Here is a 26,131-nt window from a genome sequence, read left to right as displayed (position 1 = left end):
CCAAAGCAGGGCTGTGCGTGCTCTGGTTCACTCTGGGGAGAAGCTTCTTCAAGCTTCTACTCAGGTCCTCTGTCCATGGGGACTCACATTCTCTCTGTCTCCTCCAACTGGCCCCAGACCATGTCTTATTTCTTGTGATTCTGCTGTCTGGACTGGGTTCAGCTGGGCAGATTTTCTCCATGCAGCGATTGTAGGCGTGGGATGTGCAAGGCAGGGGTTCTTCCCTTACATGTCTGGCACCCCAGCTGGGAGCTGGCTGGGCATCTCCATCTTTCCACACAGTCTCTCCAGGCAGGTGCTTGGTCTTTCTGACAGCAGGAAGGTCTCAGGGCAGTTGGACTCTGGATCTGAGCTGCCAGCTCTGGGATTGGCATAGGGTCACTTTCTCCACATTTTCTAAACAAGGCAAGGCTCAGGGCTAGCCAGATTAAAGGGGAGGGAAATAGACTCAGCCTCCTGAAGGGTAGAGTGTGGCATGCACGGACCAGAAGGGAAGGCGTGGACAGTGGCCATCTTTGGAGACTGTCTAGCCCAAGACCCTCTCATCATTCTCCTACAGCCACACTGAAGAATTTAAGAGCCCGTGTGGCTCCTTCGAGCTTGCTTTTCCTCCGCAGTGGCCATCTGGGAGCCACACATTCTGAAAAGCGCAGCCACAAGATGCAAGCTAACTGGTCCTAAGTCTCCACTTGGGAGGGGCTGCCCAGGAGAGGCCCCGAGGTCTGCAGCTAACTTCGAGGGAGTGAGAAATAAGATTTATCCCTCCCCTGGGATTTTAGGCTTTCTTTGATCTGGTCACATAATCTATCCTACCCAGACTGTAGGTATTATTGTTCCCATACTACACAGGAGAAAACTGAGGCACAATGGCTCCACGACTAGTAAGCAACTGGGTAGAAATTTGAGCTTGTATCTGACTCCAGAGAGCTTTTAACCATTATATTGGCTGCTGTTACCTTGGAAAGAGGGGCAGTCCTATGGCCCGGGATTCTGGGTTACTTGAAATAGAATTGCATCTGGTAAGAACGATGAGCTCATGGATAGCCTGCAGAGAGGCCTACGGGAGAGTGCCTAACACAGCACCCACTGAGTAATATGTGCTCAGCACATGAAAGCTACCACCATGCCTGTGATTTGACAGTGAGCGTCTCCTGGGGGTCCCAGGGAGAGGTGTTACTTTGGCATGCTTGACCCAGCCCTCTGTCCCTGGACTTCGGGGCTCAGAAACCAGATTTGTCAGCAGCAAGAGTTGGGCTGTTTCTCAGGGCAACGATCACACTAGGCTCAGAAGACAGATGGAGAAAATTGGGTGAGAACCTAACTGCCAGGCCTCTAGTGTTCACTGACACACACCCCCTTCCCGAGGCCATGTCTTCCTTGGAAGCTTGCCTGGTAGTCTTGGGACCAGGGCAGTCTTGGACAATCCTGGTGTCACTGAGCAGCGTCAGCTGAGGTCCTGTCTCCACTGTAGGATGCTCCCATCCCAAGACCTGATGCCCATGTTTCTGGAGGAGGGCTTCCTCTCTCAGGACGGAATAAAATGCACCAGCCCTCAGGTGCTCCCTTCCTCTGTGACTGTGGCTAGCCGGTCTCCTGTGAGTAGGTTGACACCATGGAAAGGAGGCAGTCAGGAGGCATAGGTAACAAGCACAGGCTTTGGAGCCAGGCAGCCTGGAATCTAATCCTGGTTGCTCCATTTGGTCAGCTGTGACCTTGGGCAAGTTACTTAACCTCTTCATGCCTCAGTTTTCTCACCTGTAAAATAAAGGTTTATATTAGCAACTAACCTCAGTAGAGTTGTTGTGAGGATCAAATGTTATTACACAGAAAATGCTAAGCACAGTTTCTGGCCCCATAGGAAGCATTAGAAAAAAAAATATGTTACTCACCTGCGTTTAAGTTATGATCATTTAATACATATCACACTCTTATTCTTTGTTTACTTATTCATTGCCTGCCTCCCTCACAAGAATATATGCTTCATGAGAGCAAGGGTATTGTCTTGTTCAAATTATCCCTAGGGCCCAGAATGATGTTTGCCACAAGAAGGGGCTAAGAAATAATGTGTTGAACACTGAATGAGAGAAAGAAGTCAAGGCTTGTTGGCCAGGGAGCCTCCTTGCTTCTTCAGATGACTTTGCCTATCTCTGCTCTGCTCTGTTAGGTGTTTTATATTCTAGCTCCCGGAGAGCATCACTGTAAGTTCCCTGAGTAGTAGGTAAGGAGGGAGTGTGGAAATCAAAGCTACCCTTATTAACTCTTGGGCAAGTTCCTGAACCTCCCTAAGCTTCTGTTTCCTCCTCTGAGAGATGGAAATCATAGTACCCCCCTTCCTGGGTGATCGTGAGGACTGGATGAGATGATGCTTGGACCCTGTTGCTGGTGTGGGAGCACTCAGCCCCTGTTCACTCTGCTGCTTTGCCCTCATGTGTGATCCTTACTGTGAACAGTGGAGCTCCAGGTGGGTCTTCCACATTTCTGCCATCTCCTTTCCCTGGTTTGGCAGGATAAACAGGTTCAGGGTCATCTGTTATCCCCAGTCTGCTGCCCTCCACTGTCTGTCTGCCATTTTATTTATTTTTTTAAAAGATTTATTTATTTGACGGGGGTTGGATAGGGGCAGAGGGGGAAAGTATCCAAGCAGACTCCCGCTGAGCCGGATGCGGGGCTTGACCTCACGATCCATGAGAGGTCAAGCTCTCATGGATCCTTCTCAGAGGACCTGAGCAGAAACCAAGAGTTAGGTGCTCAACCAACTAAGCCACCCAGGCGCCCCTGTCTGCCATTTTAGACAGGTGCCTGCAGCAGGTGAAAACTGCCCAGGGCTTTTGAAGTTGGGGTTCACAAGGCCGTGCCCCTGCCAGGCTGCCTCCCTGAACTCTCCAGGGGCCGAGGATTGGCAGATCCTCTGAGGCCTCCCCCTGCAGCCCTGCGGCTGTCCATCTGACATCAGATCAACCTGCGCCTGCCCCTTTGATGTCAATTCCCAAACTGGAGCCTCGTGCCCTGCGCTGAGGACCTGGGCTTTGAAGTTGGCCTATAAACTGAGCTTTCAGGAAGAAAGTTGTCTGTTGTGCCTCAAGAACAGGGCTGGGCCCTGTAAAGGCACTCGGAGTGCCATGAACACCTGATAAATAATTCTTTCTGGGCCCAAGAAAGATTCATTCCATTTAAAGGGGAGGAAAATTCCCTTGACCTTTTCGTTGAAGTTCTGGGGCGGTGGGGGGGCGGGGGGACGGCGGGGAGGTGGATACAGAGAGGGCTTTTGCAGCTGCTCGCTGAAGTCACGTGGGGGCAGGCCGGTTGTCTCTGAGAGCTGAGCTCCAGTGACTGCTCGAAAAGGGCTCCCTATCCCGGGCTCCCTAACCCTGACTCGTGACCTGAGGGCCCCTCAACCAGTCCTGCTCCCCCTCCCATTCGCTGCCTCCTGCGGCGGACGAGAGAGAAGATGGGCCCTCTCAGGGGAAGAAAGGCCTCAGCTCCGCCCCCCGCCCCCGCTCCGGGCCAAACCCTGCAGCAAAAGGCAAGCCTCCCTTTCCTTCCCGCGCCTGTTGTGGTCAAGAGGTGAGGCAGTGAAGTAAGTCAAGCAGAGAAAGACAATTATCATATGGTTTCACTCATATGTGGAACATAAGCACGGAGGACCATAGGGGCAGGGAGGGAAATCCGAAGGGGGAGAAATCAGAGAGGGAGATGAACCATGAGACACTGTGGACCCCGGGAAACAATCTGGGGGTTTCAGAGGGGAGGGGGGTAGCCGGGTGATGGGTATTGAGGAGGGCACGTGCTGTGATGAGCACTGGGTGTTAACTAATGCATCATTGAACACTACATCAAAAACTAATGATGTACTATACAGTGGCTAACTGAACATAATTTTTAAAAAAAAGGGAGGCAGACAGGATTTCCTACCTGTGGGAGTCTTGGAAATGGTCCTGGTTCACACCCACTGAGCACTTAAGGCCAGGCCCTCCGCTGGGCCCCCTTTTGTGCACTGCTGGGTAATAGGATGTGGGTTTGTGTGCGGTTTGGGGAAAGCTCTCTTTAGGGCAAGGTCTAACACACAGATGTGTGGTACAGCTCGGTAGAAGATCAGAGCACCAGCACCTGGGCCACGGCTGCCTCAGTCAAGAACTCAGTTCGCCAGGAAGCTGGAAGCCCCTCGCACTCTCCTTCCCGCTCCAGAGGCCCTCCCTCCCTCTCCTGTGAAAGATAATTTTTGTGGTAGCGACTTCCTTGCTTTTTCTTCATAGTTTTACTATCTCAGCAGGTATCACCAAATTCTATAGCTTAGTTTTGTCTGTTTTCTGAAATGTGCACAAATGGACTAATAAAGAATGCATTCCCTTGTGTCTGGCGTTTTTCCACTAAACGCTGTATTTATGATCGTCATCCTTGTAACTCTGTTTCACTTGTTTTGCTGTTATAGAGTATTCATAGTAGGGATATTCGACGAGTATTTATCCATTCTACTGTCAAAGGACATTTGGGCATTTCCAGTTGGGAGCTATTACAAAAAGATTGCTATAAAATTTTTGTGTGCCTCTCTGGGTGCACGTACATTCATATATCTTTTGGTATATACCTAGTGTAGAGTTGCTAGGTGATAAGCATATCTTCATGGTAGGTAGAAAATGCAAACTGTTTTCCAAAGTAGGAGTACAAATTTATAATCCTACCATGAATGCGAGTTGTGCCACATCCTCGCTGTGGTGGCAGCCTCTGGAGTTAAGGGTTGATACTCCAGCCCCCAGTGATCTCTGGTATTTGCATCCTGTGTAAGCCCTTCCCACTAAGGATGAGCTGGACCTAGCAATTCCCTTCTAATAAAAAAGATACGACAGAACATAACGGGATGTCACTTCCAAGATGAGGTTACAAGAAGACTAGCTTCTGTCTTGAGCATCCTCCCTTGCTTTCTCACTTGCTTACTGTGAGGGAAACCATGTCGTGAGCTAACCTATGGAGAGGGCTGCAGGGCAAGGAACTGACGTCAGACCAACAGCCAGCAAGGACATGAGGACCGCAGCAGCCACGTAAGTGAGCTGGGAAATGGATCCTTTCCCCAGGCGGATCTGAAGATGATGGCAGCCCCAGCTGCCATCTTGATCACAGCCTTGTGAGAGACTCTTGGCCAGAGGCACCCAGCTAGTCAGATTCCTGACTCATGGAAACTGTGAGATAAATGTTTATTGTGTTAAGCTGTTAAGATTGGGGGTAATTTATACAACAATAGATAATCTACACTACAGAACTTTCTTTTTAACTTTAGCCATTTTGATGTGTATGGAGTAGGTTTATTAGTATCTCTCTGATTATTAATGATATTGAGCATCTTTTCCAAATGTTCATTAACCATTTGGATTTCTTTCTTTCTTTCTTTCTTTCTTTTTTTTAGTAAAGTACCTGTCAGGACTTTTGTCATTCAATGGGATTGCATATCTTTTTCTTGTTGTTCTGTAGGGTTTCTGAATATAAGCCTATTTGAGCTTGGGTTACTCCTAGAAAGCAGAGCCTAAGGCAAGGGCTTGCAGGAAGATAGTTTACTTGGGAAATGATCCTATGGAACAGAAGTGGGAAGGAAAGAGAAAAAAACAATAGAAGCGTGCCTTTTCAACCTGGTGACTGTAGTGGGAAACAGGCTCAATCTCATTGGGGCCTTCTGAAGAGCCATGTAAAATGCACCTCAAAATTACCTGAGGTATGAAAGAGAAGACCACTTATCTACTAGCTCAGAGACCCCATTGACTAAGGGTTTCACCCATAGGGTGTCCCCCATATCTCCAGATCCCACATGTGTCTCCCATATGAACCCCATATTGGGGCAGCCAAGAAGCCATAGGGCATCAAATGAGAGGTGAGGCTAAATGAGATCCGACAGCAGTAATAGCTGGAGTAAAATGGGGCCCTGGAGGATGTGCAGCGGAGCACGAGAAGTATCTGACACAAAGCCTCGTATTGATTATAACAAATTGCTAATACTCTGTGGCTTGTATTTTTACAGTGTCTTTTAATGAATAGACATTACTAATTTTAAGGTAATCAAGTTTATAAATTTTTCCCTTTGTAGTTTGTGGGTTTTGTTTTTTTTTCTGTTTGTTTTTTGGGTTTTTTTTTTTGCATCTTATTTAAAGAGTCTTCCTATACTTAAGTCATAAAAATGTTCTTCCATAGTATTAATTTTTTGCATAGTGTTTTCTAAGAGCTTTATTATTTTGCCTCTTACACCTAGAATTGATCTTAAGGAAGGTGTGAAGTGGACGTCAGGGTTCGTTTTTCTATGTAGATATCCAGATTGTTGAAGAATCTATCATTTCTCACTGCTGTACTCTGCCACCTTTGTCATAAATTAAGCATTCGTATATGTGAGAATTTATTTCTGGGCTCATTTTTTTCCTATCCCATTGTCTATTTGTCTATCATTGTATCACACTATTTTAATGACTGGAGCTTCATAGTAAGTGTTGATACCCAGAAAAGCAAGGTATCTCTCTTATTCTCCACAAATATCTTACCTATTTTTGCTCTTTTGCATTTCCTTACAAATTTTAGAGTCAACTTGCCAAGTTTCACCCCCCACTGTCAAATGGAATGTTTTTTGTTGAGACTGCATCACATGTAGGTTACTTTGGAGAGAATTGTATCATCTCTATAACACTGAGTGTCCTAATCCATGAACATGATATATTCTTTCATTTACTTAGGCCTTTAAAATTTTGAAAGAATTCTGTTTCTAGCAACGGTGGACAAGGTGACTTTGAATAACTTCCTCTGAGAATAGAAAAGGAGGCTAAAATACAAAAAAAAACCACACAAACCAACAGAAAAAAAACAACATATTTGAAGGCACTGGAGAGTTGTCAAATCTCTGTATGGAGCCACGATTCAGAGGAAAGGTGAAAGTGTGAGGTCAGCATTTGGTACCATTTTCCCCTTGAGGTGCATCACCCATTCCAAAAGCAGTCGGCCAAGAACCCAGCGGTGTGCCTTTGTATAGATTTGGGGCTTTACGGCTCTCCCGTCCCCAGTACTCTTCCTCCAAACCCCAGTCTCCTTGACAACCTTGCATGCTGGTCTCTGTTTCTTACACCCAGTGAATCTGCTGCTTCTGCTTACACTCCTTTCCTTGACCGTGGTTGGAAAATGGCCTCAGGGAGAAAGGAGTGTTGAATGTGGAAATCACGGTGTGCTTCCTTTCTCTCAGTGATCAGAAGCCCTGTGTGGGTTGGCCAACACAAATTCTTAATCTTTACTCTTGAAGGATATTTTCACTGTTGTAGGATTCTAAGTTGGTGGGTTTTTGGTTTTTTGTGTTTTTTCCCCCCAGTGTTTTGAAGCTTTCATTACATTGTGTTCTGGCTTCTTTTGTTTATGTTGAAAAGTCAACTGTCTTATTTTTGCACCTTTAAAGATAATGTATCTTTTCTTCTCTGTCTGCAGTTACTTTTTTTCTTGTTTTTGGTTCACAGCACTTTTTCTTTTTTGTAAAGATTTTATTTATTTGACAGAGAAAGAGAAAGCACAAGCAGGAGGAGTGGGGGAGGGAGAAGCAGGCTCCCCGCTCAGCAGGGAGCCCGATGCAGGACTCAATCCCAGACCCTAGGATCATGACCTGAGCTGAAGGCAGACGCTCAACCGTCTGAGCCACCCAGGCGCCCAGTTTGCAGCACTTTTACTAGAATATGTCTAGATGTGAGTTTGTCTTTATCCACTTCGGAATTTAGAGATTTCAAGTCCGTGAGTGGATATCTTTGGTTAGTTTGGGAAGATTCTTTTATCTCTTTAAAAATGTATTTTCTTCATATTCTATTTTCTCTCTTTAAGGGATGTATAATTGTATGAATGCTAGCTCTTTTTACTCTATTTCCTTGCTAGGAAACAATGCTGCATTATGCAAGAATTACATCTGTGTAAGAAGGATTTGACAAATCAATTAGTCTCTTACTGAAATGCTTTTGCCAAATTCTCCCATACTCTGAAGCAGTGTCTGTCTGACATTAGCAGCGGCAAAACTCACAAACCATCATGTAATTTGGACATAGTCACCTTTTGTTTCAAGGACAAAGGGCAAAATATGTGGAGGATTTTTCTGGTCACAAGGTTAAATGTTTAAGGTTTTAGGCTATGCTATGCCAGCCCTGAGTGACAGAATCTGAGTGATAAAGGTACCTACTTGCTTTTTGATAAATGTGTGTATTTGTGATATGCAGGGCCCTTTAAGGCATGGGCCCCAAGGTAGGAGCCCATCTTACCTGGGCTTAAGGGTGGCATTTCTCAGGCTCAACACTGACATTTGGGGCCAGATGATTGTTGGGGGGGGTCTGTCCTGTACATTATAGGATGTGTAGCAGCACCCCTAGTCTCTACCCACTAAATAGCAGTAGCACCTCCCAGTAGCAACAGATAAGAGTATCTTCAGGCATTGCCAAATGTTCCTTGGGAGGTGAAAGGTCCTCCTGGTTCAGAACCACTGGTCTAAGGATAATACTCCAGACAAGAAAGACCCACATGGGAAGTTCCACTTAGAACTTAATGCCAGTAGTCTGCTTTATAAAAGTAAGCACATAACCAGTTTAACTAGAGACCCTGGGTTATATAATGAGTTGTGTTTTCCTTTGGCTTTGAAAGGAAAGGCTTCCTGTGTGGAAGCTCAAAGCTAAATTTCATGTTTATTACATTAACTGTAGGCCTCGGTTTTCAGGACTGATGTTTTATTTCTAATATAAGAATCCTTTTGGAAATGGCTTCACATAATTTGAAGAGTGGCAGGCTGAATGCCTCCATTTGAATTCAGCCTGAGCAGGCAACATCTTAGTACTGGTAAGGCACAAGAGGCACTGTGTTCAGTAGAGTGAATTAGGCTCCTTGAAGCAGCTTTGAGGGCAGTCAACAGCAGTTTGGGGAGATGGAGGGAAGTGGGCAGGCACTGTTTGGTAGCTGTGGGGGGCATAACTTGAGGGGAGTATACACGTTCCTTTGGTTTATCCTGTGCCAGAAGTAATTGTGGAATGCTTTCTAAAAGTGGGCTGGGGAGTTAAGTTCAGAAATCAAACTAGTGGAGGTTTAAGTGGTAATAATTTGGGTGTGATCACTTAATGTGGACTTACTTCCAGTTTGGAGACAGAAGAGTGAAGTCACTTCTCTCTTTTGGAAATCACCCAAAAACGATGAGGAAAATGAGAAATGGAACTACAAACTCCAGCTTCAACAAACCTAGGAGACATCTGAAACTTGTAACTCTCAAATGGTTAAAAGAATTGAAAAAGTAGTGAATATCAAATGAAGAGTACAGAAGAATGCTTGGTTCTGTAGTATCTGAGAAACCTAGCTAGTGTCTTCTCTAAGGTGAGGCTATTTGCAGGACCAGTGTGTTAAGAGTGGCAGGGAAGAGAGGAAGACCCTGCATGTGAAGAGCCCTTTACCGTAGCATATGATCTTCATTGGCAGGGCTAGAAGGGTTCACACACATAACTCTGGATCACGTTAAAAAAATGTTAGCTTGTTCTCTCCTCAATATGAAAATCCTGCAAATACCTGGGAAGAGCTTAATTTAAAATGAGTCATCAGTTTTCCTCATATAGGTAAATGGGAACTCATTTTTGACTCCTCTCTCACATGCTAGTCCAGTCTTCTGGCAAATACTAGTGGCTCTACCTTCAAAAATGCATCCAGAATCAATTTTTCATTACTTCCACCATTACACCCTAATATACATTCCTGTGCTCACCTAGAATATTGCAGTAATTTCATAACTGTGCTCTCCATTTTGACATTTGACTCTCAACAGTAATTTTTTCAAACACAGCTGCCTAAGCTACATTAGATGTCACTTTAACTCCAATTATCTCTTCTCCTCAGGATAAAATCCAAAGTTCATATTATGGCCCTAATGATCTTATTCCTTACTGCTATCTCTTTGAACTCATCTCACAACTCTTTGTGGCCCCTAGCTTATTCAGTTACTTAACATTGCATCCCTTTACCGTTGTCTTAATATTTATCTCATCTGATATATGTTTGTGTGTCACCCCTCCACCAGAATGTAAACCTCATTAAAGCATTAAAGATTTTTGTTCATTGCTGTATTCCCAGTGGCTAGAACTGTGCCTGACACACAGTAGGTGCTCAGTAAATATTTGTAGTTGATAAAAACAATAACAAAGAACTAGCACAGACTTTGTAAAGGATATTACAATAGAGGAAAAGATCAAGAAAAATAGACATTACATAAAGAACACCAAAAAAATACTGCCTCAAAGTAGTTGAGAATTATGATCAAACATTTCATGATATCTTAATGGAAGATTCATCTCTGTAAGAGCAGACATCAGAAATACAAGAGGGTATGTTCAAACAACAAAAAATGAAATGTGAGCTGGCAGAACTCAGGAAAAAAAATTCACAAAAATGAATATAAAATTGGAATGATAGAATATACAGTGCTCAAATCACAATAAGGGGAACAGAAAATAGGGTTTAAAAATAAAAATGACATGTAGATAGATGGAACATGCACATAACTTGGAATTCCTAAAGGAGAAAATTCCCGTTTTCTCTTTTTATAGGTGAAAGCACTGAGAAACCTTGCTCATATGAAGAGTTGGTAATAGGTTTTAGAAACTTCATTCAATCCTCTGAACTCTTGGCATCTAGGCCAAACATAGTCATCTTTCACCAGTGTATCCCTAATGAATTAGCTGACAATTCACTTTCTCTACCGATTTTTTATTCAAGGCATAGAACTGGAAACCACCTGACTTGCATTCAAACCTCAATATCAACATTTCAAATTGTCCCTTTTGGAGCCTTGACAGACTTTACCCACTTGGAAGATAAATCACTGTGAGGTTTGGGATGGTGAGGAGGTATTGCCTTTCTTTCCTTTACCGAGAAAGTCTACCGTGAAAGGAGAGGTAGTTTTCAGGAAGATCAATTTAGGAACAAGAACATGTGGATGTACAGAAATTGTTGAATCCCTTCATGTATCCAGAGTGGATATTCATCTGAAGAATGCTGGTTAACAATGCCAAGTGCTAACAGGTCAAGCAAGAAATTAACTGAAAATTATGTTTTAGGAAAATGAGAATCACCGATTTGATAAAAGTAGTTTCCAAAGCAGTTCTGTCAAGGTTGGGTAGAAACCATTCTGAAATGAAGAGGGGATGGCAGTGGGGGATGGCAGTGAGACAGTAATAGAAGTTATTAAAACTGGATGTGGAAGGCATGAGGTAGGATGACAACAGCTGAAGTATATATTATCTAGGAACAATTATTTTTAAGATGTGAAATACTGGGGGTACAAATGTTGACAGAAAAGGGCCAACAGATTAAGGGAGAGGTTGAAGACTCAAAGGAAGATAATCAAAAGCAGTAGGTTCATAAGATGCAAAGGATTAACTATAGCTAGTATTTATTGAACACTGAATACCCACTAGTGTGAAAAGCTTTTAATCTGCTTTATCAAATTCTCACAGTAACCATACAAGGTAGTTGCTATTGCTATCCTCATTTTACAGACAAGGAAAGGAGACCCAAAGAGACCTAGTTATGCCCAAGGTCACTCAGCTTCTTCACTATGGTGATAGAGCTGGGCTGTGATCTAAAGCAGTGGAACTTCTCCATGGTTGTGAATTTCGAAGGCAGAAGTTGAAGGAATTTCTACCTCATAAAATCTATTTCTTATGTAAGCCAGAAAGCAAGGCCAAGTTAAGAATGAAGGAGGGTTACAAGTTTATGAATAGAGGCTTTAGATAATTAAGAAAATGGGGGAAGAGTTGACTAAACAGTATTGATAACAGGCAGTGTTGAGGCCAGTTAACATTAATTTTTAGTAATACTAGTTCATCTCCAGAAATAATCCATAGAGGATTGGATACATCTAGGGATGGGATTTTCCAGGAAGGTATGACTGAAGATTATTTAGGACACTGACAACAGTGACATTGAATTGATAGATGTAAATAATCTAGACTGGGCTTGTGAAGCAGGTGAAAACAGACTGACAATGACCTAATTTGAACATGTGTAAAGGAATAGAACTGTCATGGTCAGAGGTAATTTCTAAATTAGCAATTTCAGAGGTCAAGTTGTTTTTGGATATTGGAAGTATCTAGGATGTGGCTGTCGTGGAGACAATGTAATGAACAAAAGCCCTATAAGAAGCGGTCACTGAAGTCAACCAGGCAGTTGAAAATTTTTCCTCAAAATTTACTCAAAGAATGTGACCTATCTTCTGATCTCAAACTGCTGTTTAATCAGAAAAACAGTAATTTCAAACTTTCTTCTGTAACTTCATTTCTCCCAGGTTTAAAAAAATTACAGATTTGAGGACTTTTACCTATTACACAAAAAATTGGAAATTGTGTTCCTAAAAAGCTTTTCAATAAAAAGACTGGGCGCCTGGGTGGCTCAGTTGGTTAAGTGACTACCTTCAGCTCAAGTCATGATCCTGGAGTCCTGGGATCGAGTCCCGCATCAGGCTCCCTGCTCCTTGGGAGCCTGCTTCTCTCTCTCTCTCCCTCTGTCTCTCATGAATAAATAAATAAAATCTTAAAAAAAAAAAAAGACTCTAAAAAACAAATTAAAAAAAAATAAAAAGACTAAGTCATTGGCATAGGTAAACACTTGGGAGAAGTGCCTTTCACGTAAGAAATTATCAGTGATAAGGCAAATTTGCCATTAAACTTTTGACTGAATAGTCTTTCTCTGCACAAAAATAATTTGTATTTTCCCACCTGATTCTTTAAAAGGGATATCAACATGGCAAAGCATGTCTTCCTGTTTTTTTCCTAAATTTGGTAAGAAAAAAAAAAACCACAACCCTGATATTCATGCTTAAAAGATAGCCATGATGTTTAATGTGGTGCTGGGACACTAGGCCACATGGACCAACAGACCTAAATTTATTCCAACCCTGAATTATGTAAATGGCCCAATAATATATGAATTAGTTGGAATAAGAATTTCTCTTTTGGACATGAAGAAAAAGGTCTTCCAGTGTAGTTATTTTAGAAGAAGCCTCTTCTACTTACATATTAAGAACCAACACTTATCAACAACCTAGCATGTTGCAACAATAAACTAATGCAAATACTTTTTAAAATGTAATACTGATCTCTCCCACTTCCATTCTTAAACATAAATCAGCCTTCATTTACTATTTAATTTAGTTGTAATAAGCAACCCTAGAAACTAGATATTTAAAAATCTGTGGCCAATTGAAATCTGAATAAAGCCAAATATTCAAACCAAGTACCTATTAAAAGTCGTATATCCTGTCTACTACCCACTGACTCGATATTTTACTATGTAGGGTAGCACCTATTATAAAACAATATAAGAAATAAGAAAAATCAAAACCCAAATGTTGGGGGGTCTAATCTATGAACGGACTGCATAAACCAGATTATCACCTGTTCTAGCTGCTATACTAACATTTTAAATTTCAAAGTGACATAGGAATTTGTTTTTTAAGTTCAACACATCAAACACATACTTAAATATCTAGATATATAAAAACTCAGCAAACAAACAGGTTTGACTTAAGCCTTTGAACGTGTTACTTAGAAACATTTTGAACCCAAATATTCAAAGATCGGACTAGCCCATGATGCAGTTTGTTAATGTGCTATACATATCAACCACACAACACCAGAGGATTCTAATCTCACTCCCACAGAAGCAGCAATAAAATCAGAAAGCAATACTACTTTCCAGTAATTCAATAATCAAGGTAACAGCATTGGGATAAAATGAAGAGAATTTGTTTCAGCTTCTTCTTCAATAAGGCTATTCCTCATTTTAGATAATGAGGATAAAGGTATCACAAACCAAATATGGGAAACTGCTTTTTCTTTATTTAGGCCTTAGGAAGAAAATTAATTTTGGTCACATATTACCTTAAAAAAAAATTCCAGTTTTACATATTCCTAGATAGGACCAAATGATCAGAGAAATAATTTCTTCTGTAAAAATTGGCCAAATTTTATCAAAAATCGAACATACAATGTAATTCAAATTATATAAAGACTGCTTGGGATCATAACATTCCAAATGTATGACAGTTGCAACTCCATCCTAACAGGTGTGAAAGTATTTGCTCTCATGTTGCTTTGGTCCAAAAGAGTAGAGCTGAATCAGTTAAGAGTACACTGAGTACCTAATCTTTTGCAAACAATTTAGATAGTTACGGGCAGCAGAAATATCCATGATGAATAGTTCTACTACAACAAAGTATAATAACTGAATATTTTTCATGAACACATCACAGTATCAGATTAAACTTCTTATAAGAGAAAAATATTGAAGGAACAAAAAAGATGAAACAGCTACCACAAAAAAGTGTCTCCTCCATAACTATCTGAAGGGGTAAAAAAGGTGAGATTAGAGTTTGATGATGCTACTATGAAAGGAAATTGAGTATTGTATTTATTTCTTATTTTATACAACTCTTACTCTTTACAAAAATGGTTATAGTCATGCCCATAAAAGTGTAATCCATGGCATCTGAAAGCAAACACTCTTTGTAATTATTTAAAAGGGCCTTTTTAAAAATTATAATACAAAGGTCTGTGCTCTATAAGCAGTCCTCCACTGTGCATTATAACAATAAGGCTTACTTTTAATACAAAGACTAAGTGTTTGGGAGTTATGAACCACTGGATTTAACAAACATCATTTTATAGTTGCTTTTTGCATCTTTTTTGTTTTTGGGATCCTCCACTTCATCAGGGTGCTCAGTAGCTTGGAGTTCTTCAGCAGACTCTTCTTTCTCTGACTCTGAATCACTTTCAGAGTCATCTGGACTTTCAGGATCAGGTGAATCATCATCATCATCATCATCTCCAGCCACATCACCTTCTCCATCATGATCTTCTACCTACAAACATCAACCAACAGGCTCTTCTTAAATACAATTACCCAGTACAAAAACTGGGAAAGACACTAATTTTTGTCATAGTCTCAAAAATCCCATTCCCTGAGCCATTAACATCAAGTTTTAAGACTGTATTATGATCAGAAGCTGCCAAAGGAAGACCCGAGGACTCCGGAATCCCCATGTATTTTACCCATTAGGACTTAAGTAGGATTTTGTTTTAAGAAACAGCTCCGAAGACCACTCACTTGACTCCCCTCCCCCTTGCTGGAAAACTACCATATCTTCCTGAAAGAAACAGTATTATTTTTTTAAAGTAAATAAGGCAAATTAACTATTGACCCATGGAAATATGGAAAAGTTATCAATGTTTTACATATCATATTACTTTGGAGTAGTTAACCAGCACTTACAATATGAAAAGAGGTCACTGGGAAAATGGAGGAAGATCCTAAACTAGTATTTACATGAAATATTTCCTTTAACGTGTACATTGCTCATGCTTATTAAAGATGTGCCATAATGATTATCTGAGCAGAACTTACATTAAGCTTCTATCAGAAAACATTTGTAAAACTCAAAAATATCTTTTCTCATTATCTACAAAGACCTATTGGGCATACAGAAAATTAAGTAACTGTAAAAAGAAAGCTTTCTACATAGGATTCTTGATTGCTAATCTAACAGAAATAAAGGATATCAATTTAGAAATTATCTTCCCATTTAATGAAAATGTTAATTACTACCTCACTGAAGCCAAGTCCACAATGTCGTCGATATCTTCCTGATAATTTACTGTCCATACTTTGCTGATATTGAGACTCCAGTTCTTCATTAATTTTCTTGTCTTCTTCCCCTGCATGTCCAGTGTACTTTGGTTATGTTTTAGTCAAATTAATAAAAACATTTGATTACACAAAAAAAAACCCATATTACAAATGCTATTATATTCAGGGCTGATTTCTCTGTGACTAATTTTATAACGCATTTTGTGGATGGGCTTCCTTTATACAGTAGGTGGTTACCTAACAGATATTAAAAAATTGAAGGATGTATTTATGATTACTTCTCTAGTAACCACCCTCTGAACTACAAAAGTGTTTATAAAAGATGAAGAACTTCTATTCTTCTATGTGATAAGTTAAAACTAGACAAGTCTCAGAACTGCCTAATGTTCAGATATTATAAATATTAATTACTAAGAACTTCGGGCCTTAAATATTTTAGCTTATTTATAGTCTAATAAATAACTATTACCCTGAAAGTGAGTTTTCTCTCACATTTAAAACACCAGCAACAAACAAGTTTCTGTCTTTTAACAGATATATAGTGAAAAGGCAGGCAATTCTGTTCAGAGAATGGCTAAATAAGTAACGGCTCTACTTCATGCCTTTCTTACATACTAGTTTAATGAAACAACGTAAACTTATTTAGAACTAGAACATTACTAATACCATCAAAGCTTTCTGAGGGGTTGCCTGGGTGGCTCACTCAGGTGAGCATCTGACTCTTGATTTCAGCTCAGGTCGTGATCTCAGGGTCCTGAGATCAAGCCCCGAGTTGGGTGCCCCGCTCAGCGGGAAGTTTGCTTGAGATTCTCTCTCTCCCCCTCTCGCCCTTCCCCTGCTTGCAAGTGCTCCCGGGCACTAATACATAAATCTTAAAAAAAAAAAAAAGAAAAAGCTTGAGTATGCCATTTTAATTTGTAAATATAAGAAATAAGAGGAATTTCATTTTAATCACAAATGGTGGTGGCTTGCATTATTTTTATTCATAAAGTCCACAGTTTTAAAAGAATAAATGCAATAAATATTTTTCCATTCCACAAAGCTCAATGTTCTTTTTGCCTCAGAAATTCTTTTTCTAATGATGCAAATCAATTTGAAATAATTATTTGGAAAAATAAAAAACCTGTTAATTTCTGAAATGTGCTATATATTCTAGGTCAGTATAAAGTTAATTTAAATAATTTAATTGTTAAATATGATCCAGGTCATTATGCCCTGTTATTAATAATGTCCAAGATTAGTGTCAATTTTATATAGGAGAAAATTTCATTTTTCAGCAGCCTGAATTCAAATCCAAACTCTTCATTTTCAGTTTTTATTTTAAAAGTTTTTCCCTCTAAAATTAAGTTCATTTCTTCAGGCTTTGCAACAACTTTATATTCTTTATTAAGGATTTCAAAACAAAACTTAGTGAATAAATTCAAAACCAGTTTAATATGCCAACAGTAACATTGTATGTTAAATAATTTATTATGTAAAAAATTCATAAATACGTACTACATAACAGTTGGCAATGAGACATAAAACCTCACTATGATAAATACGTTATGAATCAGTAAAAACGAAGACAGAAAAAGGTCAGTTTCTTGGTTAGAGTATCGTTGATATACACTCTCAAATCTTTAAAAAATTAAAGTATATGCTGATTGTTACATACACATGTTTACATATACATTTCCAGATCTAATATTTTAATCATTAACACAATTATACAGAGAATATCCTGAAATACATATTCCAAATCTAGCACCACCTCTTAAATATTTTACTTTCTTACCTGTTCGGAAGTGAGATGTTGATTTGTGGTCTCCTATAACAAGACGACCAGTGTGTTCTTTCTGTTAAGAAAGTAGAAAATGTATTAGAATTTGAGACCACTAACTTAAAAGTAATTACTGAGTGTCTGTTATGTGCCCAACATTATTCCAGTGAAGAAAAAGAACTAAATTGAGATCCTTGTCTTTATGGAACTTACATTCTAGCAAAGGTAGAGATGAGGATAGGAAATGCAATCAGTAAGTAAATTATATAGTATGGTAGAAAGTTGTAAGTGCCATTAAAACAAATGCACAGAGCAGAGAAAGGGAGGAAAGAGTATGCAGAGGTCAGCCTGGAATTCTAAATGGGATAGATAACTAAAAAATTGCATCAATATAAACATTTTCTTTCCTAAAAGGCCAATTAAATGAGTTGCTTTAACTTTTTCCACCTCCTCTTTTTGATGCCTCAGGCACACTTCATAGAAAGAAAGCAAATGAAATTATTTAGCTAGATAAAAATGAATAGACTTAAAATGAACAGTGATACTTTAACAAGTCATTACTGACTACAATAAATACCCTACCTTAAACTGTCAAAAAGAACAGAATTTAAAGCAATCTAATTCTACTCTAAAACATACAAATAAATCCTGCTTCAATGTTACTAATTGATCAGGCTACATAATTACTCTCAATTATCAGTTACAATCCACTCCTTATGGTTCATATTGTTTCATAAGGTAAAGAAATTCTTCACTAAAACACAGTGAAGGAGAGATTAAATGTGACTTTGCAAAGTAATCTTAACCAATCACCTGTGAAGATAGAGTACATAACAAATTTTCCTTTTCCATACTACAAGACATTACCGAAAGGCTTCAAGCATTAACACTTCACTGCCTTACATGCCATTATTACAGAAGCAAATCAATGACTTAATATGCTGCTTCATTAGATTGCAAAAGACATTACATTATCAAGATTTGAAAATGTGTAATACATTAAGTTATCTGACAATGATGACAGTAGTGTACTAGTCTATTCATAATTTCTCCTAGCTGGTTCTCCCTGTGACCAGTAAAATACTCATGGTAGCTGGCTAGGGTTAGGAATATACTTCGTTGTCACAAAACAGAATAAATCTAAACAGCCTATATATAAGATCAAAGCTACAATCTTGGCCTTGCTAGGAAAGAATTTAATGTATGCTGAACAGCTCATATATTTGTAGTCAATTTTTTAAAAACTGTTCCATCTGTTCTTTCTTCCCCACAGTTTTAATGAGATACATTTGACTACATATCTGCTATATAAAACTGGTAGCCAAATCTCATACACTTTATGTTAGGGTATTCTTCCTAAGTACTCAAAGAGTTTTCATTCTACTAGGTTGAGCATGTCCCCTAAATTATTATTTACTTCATATATTCTTAGCAAATATTTTATTTGCATGAATCAAGATAAACTTCAGACTACTTTCTATGATAAATCACAAAATTATTGCAAAATATGGATTAAAAAGATATTATAAAAATGCATCCTTATACAGGTCTTACTATGTTGCACAATCTCTCCCTGTCCTGAACCCCAATGTTCTAGTCTGGCTAAGTCCTCTTTGTTTCACCAATTTTATTTCAGGGACGCTTTCCTGTACCACTAAGGCAGAGTTAGCTACCCTTGTCTGTTGATTCCACAGCACTATGTGAACAGTTCTTTCATAGCAATTATAATTCTAAATTATCTGGTTTCCTCTATTACATGATGGCTCCAAACATGTGTTAAAGATCTATGTGACCCCCAGGACCTAGCATGGTCCCCGGCATCTTGTAGACACTCAATAATTGTTGGTAAACGAATGAATGAATCCCCATATGAATAACAAAAACAAAGGGCAGAATTTATTTTGAGGAGCTTAAAAGAGAAAAAAAATTTTCTTTTTTATCCCCACATTCTGTTTGTAAATTTTTGGGACAGGGGCGCCTGGGTGGCTCAATTGGTTAAGTGACTGCCTTTAGCTCAGGTCATGATCCCGGGGTCCTGGGATCAAGCCCCGGGTCGGGCTCCCTGCTCGGCCGGAAGCCTGCTTCTCCCTCTCCCACTCCCCCTGCTTGTGTTCCCTGTCACGCTGTCTCTCTCTCTCTTTCTCTGTCAATTTAATAAATAAATAAAATCTTTAAAAAAATAAAAAATAAATTTTTGGGACAATGTTAGGAAAATAAATTGACTTGCTTACACAAAATAAATATCTAGAGATAATTGTATTTGCATGTAAAAATTATTGCTAGGAACAAGAAGGGTTTTTCCCCCATAGGTGAAGTTTTCCTGGCACCTATATTTTCTATCTTCTACTACGTTAATCAAACTGAAAGGGATTTCAAAATATATTGAACATTTTAAAAATTAAGTTTTTGATAAAGGCTTGGCTACTACTTCAAGGGCTAGAGGGAGCTATAAAACATGAAAGGCCTACCAATTTGGTCTGCCCAGAAAAGAACTTCTATTAAATCATTAAGCTAATAGATAGCAAATCATAAACTTTCTTCCCTAGGAGTCTCCTCAAACCAAGGTTTCTCTCTATTTGGTCTCTAAACCTTACTGCCCAGTGGCAACTGAGAATCCCAGAAGTGGTTCAGAAATAATAGTATAAATTTTATGTGCTTGCTTAGGTCAGCTTATTTCCCAAGCAGAACAGGAAAATGGGATCACCCTGGCTCACTCAACAGACAAAATAAGGATATTATTTTCACAGAAAAGACTTAAAAAAACACATACTGTTTGATGCTTACCTTTCCTGCACCCATAAGTCTCAGGAACTTTTGTTTTCTTTCTTCATTACCTAAGTCTGCTGCTTCCCAATTGCTAGATCCAAGCTGCAGAAGAAATTGGCCAATTAGTTTTTTTGCATAATAATAAATATTTAAAAATTTAAAGTCTACCCATAACTCCCAAGGTTTTTTTCCCCCGTCATTTTTAACTATAAACAGGGCTCACTGATTTTGTTTAGGTAGTTAAGCATATACATCATACTCAATATATACTCCTTTTCTGTTACCTCAAGGCAGAATCCTTTATTTCTTCTGCAGCCAGAGCTTTGATTCTAAAGTTTGCACTTATCAGAATCACCTGGAGGGTGTGTTAAACCCCAAACTGCTAGGCTACACCCCAAGAGTTTCAGATCCAGTAAGTCTGGGGTGGGTTCAAGGGTTTCATTTCTAACAAATTCCTAAGTGATGATGATGCTGTTGATGTGAGGACCACACTTTGAGACCTACTATCCTAGAGCCTTGCAAGGCCCGAGAGTACCTAGGATTTCTAACCCAGAGGCTGCCACAGTTGTTACTTAAAAGTTACTTAAAAGTTAGTCTGGCTTTAGTGATAAAGGACCATGGAACACAAAATAGACCAAATTTTAGGTTTCCAGTTTCTTTTTTGTGCAGTTCTAGTTATTTTTAAGGACTGATATGTTAAGACTTTTATTCTTTCTTAAAGGTCTTCTGAAGAGAAAACAGAAAGAGGAGAAAACTTATTTTAAAAAAGGAGTAAAACTCACTCTACCTTGTAATTATCAATTGAGCCCTTTTACAAATCTAAGAAATATTATGGAGTCCTAGTGATATTTTTCCCTACATCCTGAAACAAATGTAGGAAATATTTCATTATGATTTATTAGTTATTGCCAACTACGCTAAAAATGACTAAAATAAGGAAACAGAAAAATGGTAGATGAGTTTTCTCAACCTGTTGTCCAAGGTAGTGCATCATCTTTCAAGAAGACGCCACTCCTCCATTGTATGCTTCTAGCTTTCATGGACACAATTAAGAGTCCAGAATTTTTCATTTCTAACCATAATGGCAACTGGGTAAAAACCAGAAACTGACAAAAGTCATTTCACAATTATTAGATGAATAAGGTGAATGCAAAATGACAGGCAGTGTACCCTAAACTAATGATAATGGAAAAATTGTATATGCAAAAATCTTAGACTGAATTTTTGGATGTTGAAACACTATGACTTTTCTACAACCCAGGAATCAAGGAGACAAAAAAAAAAAGACAAGAAAAAACATGGCACGCTCATCTAGAGAGTCATTCAACAGGGAGACTTCATCTTGTAAGAGCCTGGACCATCCTGTTTTTCTAAAAAAAAATGTGTGACTGCTTCATCTTTTATATTTGTATGCCAATATTTACTTGATAGGATTTGAAACTGGACAAGTGCTAAAGGCAGATGTATACACAAAGGTGACTGGAAGGAATGTAGAAAGAAAACATTCATTGGACTGATCATTCTAATTGAGTTTATAATCTAAAAATGAAAATGTTTTGCAATTATGGAGCAAAGATGAAAACCCCATTTCAACACAAAATTATGAGCACAAAGGTTTAAATTCTTCATATTATATTTTGATGATGCAAATGCTAGAACTACAAATAATGATAAAGCTAAAATCTATTAGAAATTATCTGTAATCTGAAATTATATGTTCCAGTTTTACACACAACTGACAAGCAGTTAACTGTATTCAGAGGATGCTAACCATTTTGGGTATATATGTCATGAAAATCAGGAAGCCATGTAATAGAAATTTGGGTTTGCTAGGATTAGATTCACATTAAAATTTTCAGTAAAATTGTTTTTCACTATTTTTATTCTTTTGGAAATTATTTGTAGAAGACTTAGAAAATATAAAAAACAATGGTGACCATTTCTCTAGGGATATGAGTGTTAAAGTATCTGTACATGGAATATTAGCCATCAAAAAAATCTTCCCATTTGCAACGATGTGGATGGAACTAGAGAGTATTATGCTAAGTGAAATAAGTCAATCAGAGAAAGACAATTATCATATGATTTTACTTGTATGTGGAATTTAAGAAACAAAACGGAGGATCATAGGGGAAGGGGGGAAAAAATAAAGTAAGATGACATCGGAGAGGGAGACCGACCGTAAAAGACTCTTAACTATGGGAAACAAACTGAGGGTTGCTGGAGGGGAGGGGAGTGGGGAGGTGGGGTAACTGGATAATGGGCATTTAGGAGGGCCCTTGATGTCATGAGCACTGGGTGTTATATACAACTGATGAATCACTGAACTCTACTTCTGAAACTAATAATACATTATATGTTAATCAACTGAATTTAAATAAAAATAAATTTTAAAAAATTTAAGTATTTGTACAACAATGGACACTCACTTGTGGTTCTTCGAAATTTTTTGGTGGGAAGCTTATATGCTTTCATCATTTTAGCTACCTAATTTCCAAATCTCCACTTCTTTCCATCTGACAACTCAATATCTATTTTTTTGTTTTTTTTAATATGCAAGTTAGTTCTTAACTATTTCTGGCTGAACACAGTTAAGAAATAAAAAAACAAAGTACTAGTGAAAAGTTCTGATTCTCACTAAATCACTTGCTCTCTGAGCCTGGACAGGGCAATTTAACTTCTTAGTTTTCATTACTAATCTACACAGAGTAGCTACTTTAAAAGACTGTCTTAAGAATAACAACACCTAAGAATTGCAGAGTGTTTTACAACTTACAACTTACAAATGACTTCTCATATATGTTCTCTCAAGAGTCCAGTTAATAAATAAGAATACTGAGGCAAAGTCACTTAAAAGTTTAAGTGACTTACTCTGATCCTCTTGCCTTAAGTTCTCTGCTCTTTCCACATCATACTGTACGTGACCAAATGAGACAGAATATGTGAAAGTAGTTTATGAATTAAAGTTATAAAAGTTATGGAATCAAGTTAAAAACAAAACAATTGTCTAAAAGCCAAAACTTTTCCAAACTCTCTATTTCTATTAAAAGAGCAAATATCTTCCAATATCTTTACATAAATAATCCTGTCATTTACAATACCTAATCCTAATGTTTTTTCCAATCATCAAGTCCTTCTGGTTCTTCTTTCAAAGATCTTAGCATACAACAGCAAGTACCTTGCCCAAGTGCTCATTCTCAAAAGCACATGGGTGCCTGATACATTCTTAGAGGGTCTCCACCAGTTACTAAAATTAACTTCTCCTCACCTCCTACTCTCTAAAAAGTAGCTTTCATTTCTCCACTCCAATCAAACCAATGAGACCATTTTTAAGTTATCCTTAATACCTTTTACTATAGAATTGTAGTCAATTTACCTCCTCCTGAATACATACCTTAGTAACTCCTAGAATTTACTTCTAACACCATCAGCATTTTCTTAAAGCTGGATTCCATGTTTAATATCTACTTTTAACATCTTTCTTTTTAAAAGATTTTATTTATTTGAGAGAGAGAGAGAGAGTGCACGAACAGGGGGGAGGAGAAGGAGAGAGAGAAGCAGACTCCCTATGAGCAGGGAAGCCTGACGTGGGGCTCCATCCCAGGACCCTGGGATCATGACCTGAGCTGAAGGCAGACGCTTAACCAATTGAGCCACCCAGGTGTCCCCTACTTCAGACATCTTTCAAAATGCTTTGTTATCCCCATTTAATATGTGAGATCAGTAGGCAAAAAAACCGATTATCCTTTACATGCAGTGTATGTTCATTAGAAATTGATGACCAATTACAACTTCAATTATAACTGATTTTTTTACAATTTAGATGTATATTTCAAAAACATTTTTTTAAATTTTGTATATAGTATTTAAAAATGTTTTTAAAACAAGATAAACTCCCAATTACCAGTAAAATAGTCACATTTAACTGACTTAAAAAAATCACTATCAAAAGACAAGTTACTCTATTGCACTATAAATTAGCAACATAATTATTTTTAGATAGTATGTTAAAGTTGCAGGACCTGATCTTGAATTGCAACTATAACCATCTCCTTCAACAGAGAATGCTTGTAAGATTGGAAAAGGTCTTAAAGGTCATCTTAAACTGATCCCAGCAGAAGCTGTAGAGTTAATTACTTAATCCCTTTAACTGTTAAATTACCTATCATCAAGAGTTTTCTGTCAAGCTAAAAGATATTTCTAAGTCTAGCAAAACAGGTGCCTGACATTCTAGGAATCAAGTCACAGTTAACTACCAGGAGGAAAACAATGTAATAGCTTTTAAAATGGCACCCAGGTTACTCAAATGCCTTAGATAAATGCCTAACAAGTACTGGATTACCATATTAACAAGAAAAGACCTAAGGCCAGTAGCAGGGAAGAACAGAGGGCACCAAAAATCTCACTATATAATTATTCATTCCCAAATCTTTCCTGATTACTATTCTTTCTGCAGAATTAAATTCAATTTAAGAACCTTGGTATTCCCTTCCTAACCCCACCACCCATCCAAAGAGGGGTGGGTCTTATACAACTTAGGCACTAGTAGTCTTTAGTGAGCTTTTAACGGTTCACAAAGTAAGATTATGAAAGACACTGAACTGCACTATAAAAAACTCTACATTTTCAGAAATAGTGCTTTAAACAATGAAAGAAAATTAGATGTTCTTTTATCATCCTTAAAGATGACCTCTCCATGCCCCCACCTACCCGTCCCCAAAATTTCTCAATCAGCGTTTCCAATGGCGTTTATCCATTGTACGAAGGACCTAGTTTTCCGTTTACTGCAGTCTCCATGACACTGCGCTAAGAGCTAGGACAAATATACAAAATGACCTAAGATAAGTACCGTACTTATTCATCTTTGAATTCCTAACACCTGGCATAGCAGTAAATATTTAACGGATTACTTTAAGGAATGAATGGTTTGCTATTTAAGCTGACAAGCTTGGGGTGGGGGAAAGAGGAGGGAGGTAGTTGAAATCAAAATGGGCTTCTAGGTCTCAACATCTTAGACCTCATCACCATGCGTCAGTAGGAAGGGCCTCCCCTGGTACAATTTTCGGTTCAATATTGTTCTCGGTTTACTCTTAATAGTACATTGCGAAAATAATTCCGGCCGGAAAAATCTGTCCAAACGTGCACCAACATCTTGACATTGTCACAGGAGCATTTTAAACCTCCAACAGGAGGGATCTTGCCATCCCTATCCTAAGTAGAAAGGCCCGACAATGAAGCTTTATCAGCCCCGAAATACGCTTCCCGACCCTCTCAGAACTTCCTTCCTCCAACCCCCTTCCTACGCAGGTCTCCGGCTCTTAGGATGTAGACCTCCTTCAAACCTTCAGACCCTAAGTAAAAAAAGGAGACATTTCCCAGTCATTCTTCTGGTTCTCCCCGCCTCGGCCCTCCCGCTTCGGGCCACCTCGGGCGCTTCCTCCTTCTTAAACCACCCTTCCCGGCCTACCCCAGCCTTTAGTAGGCCTCAACCCTCATCCACTCCGCCATTGTTATTTACATCGTCGTCTGGGGAGGCTGAACGCTTCACCCCGTGCGGATGGGACTCCCTGGCAGCACTCATCGTTGCTGGGACCCCGACAGGAAACGCCGAACCCACTCGCCGTTCTCCTCAGCAGCGGCGCCAGCAGCCTGCAACCCGCCACCCGCCCAAGCAGCGCCACTCCACAACGCAGAGCCCCTCCAGGCCTTCTCCGCCACAGTCGTCACCGCCGCGGCTACTCGCCCCTACGGAGCACTCTGGCAGTTGTAGTTTTCTGGCTCACTCCATACCCATCTGAACAAAAGGGATAGGTGGGGAAACCAAAACTACAATTCCCAGGAAGCTCAGCGGCGCCGATCGCGCTGTGTGGCGGGAGTGCCCTCTGAAGTTCCGCCTTCTTCGGCTGGTGGAGGGAGCTTTCCCGCGGATGGGTATGGCGG

The 26,131-nt window shown here is 39.3% G+C and overlaps 1 protein-coding gene across 1 annotated transcript; it reads right to left on the bottom strand.

The window, feature by feature from the left end:
* Positions 1–13,834: 13,834 nt before the first annotated feature.
* Positions 13,835–25,930, bottom strand: C11H11orf58 (chromosome 11 C11orf58 homolog). Its single transcript, XM_027579490.1, has 5 exons — positions 25,710–25,930; positions 20,210–20,293; positions 17,441–17,501; positions 15,622–15,731; positions 13,835–14,878 (listed from the first exon to the last, which is right to left on the bottom strand). The coding sequence occupies exons 1-5, from the start codon at positions 25,770–25,772 to the stop codon at positions 14,648–14,650; spliced, it is 549 nt and encodes a 182-aa protein (XP_027435291.1). The 5' UTR covers positions 25,773–25,930; the 3' UTR covers positions 13,835–14,647.
* Between the last annotated feature and the right edge of the window lie 201 nt (positions 25,931–26,131).

This window comes from Zalophus californianus, chromosome 11, assembly GCF_009762305.2.
Source record: "Zalophus californianus isolate mZalCal1 chromosome 11, mZalCal1.pri.v2, whole genome shotgun sequence".
NCBI classification, from domain to species: domain Eukaryota; kingdom Metazoa; phylum Chordata; class Mammalia; order Carnivora; family Otariidae; genus Zalophus; species Zalophus californianus.
The sequence above is the reverse complement of the archived record's forward strand: the minus strand, read 5'-3'. Positions and strand labels throughout refer to the sequence as shown.

Bases quoted from the DNA above. Each gene is read 5' to 3' on its own strand.
- C11H11orf58 (XM_027579490.1), bottom strand. From the start codon at position 25,772: ATGAGTGCTGCCAGGGAGTCCCATCCGCACGGGGTGAAGCGTTCAGCC. The intron at 20,294-25,709 runs GTAAATAACAAT...TTTCTTCTGCAG, and splicing joins CAGCCTCCCCAGACGACGAT to CTTGGATCTAGCAATTGGGA. The intron at 14,879-15,621 runs GTAGTAATTAAC...TGATGTTTGTAG, and splicing joins GTGGACTTGGCTTCAGTGAG to GTAGAAGATCATGATGGAGA.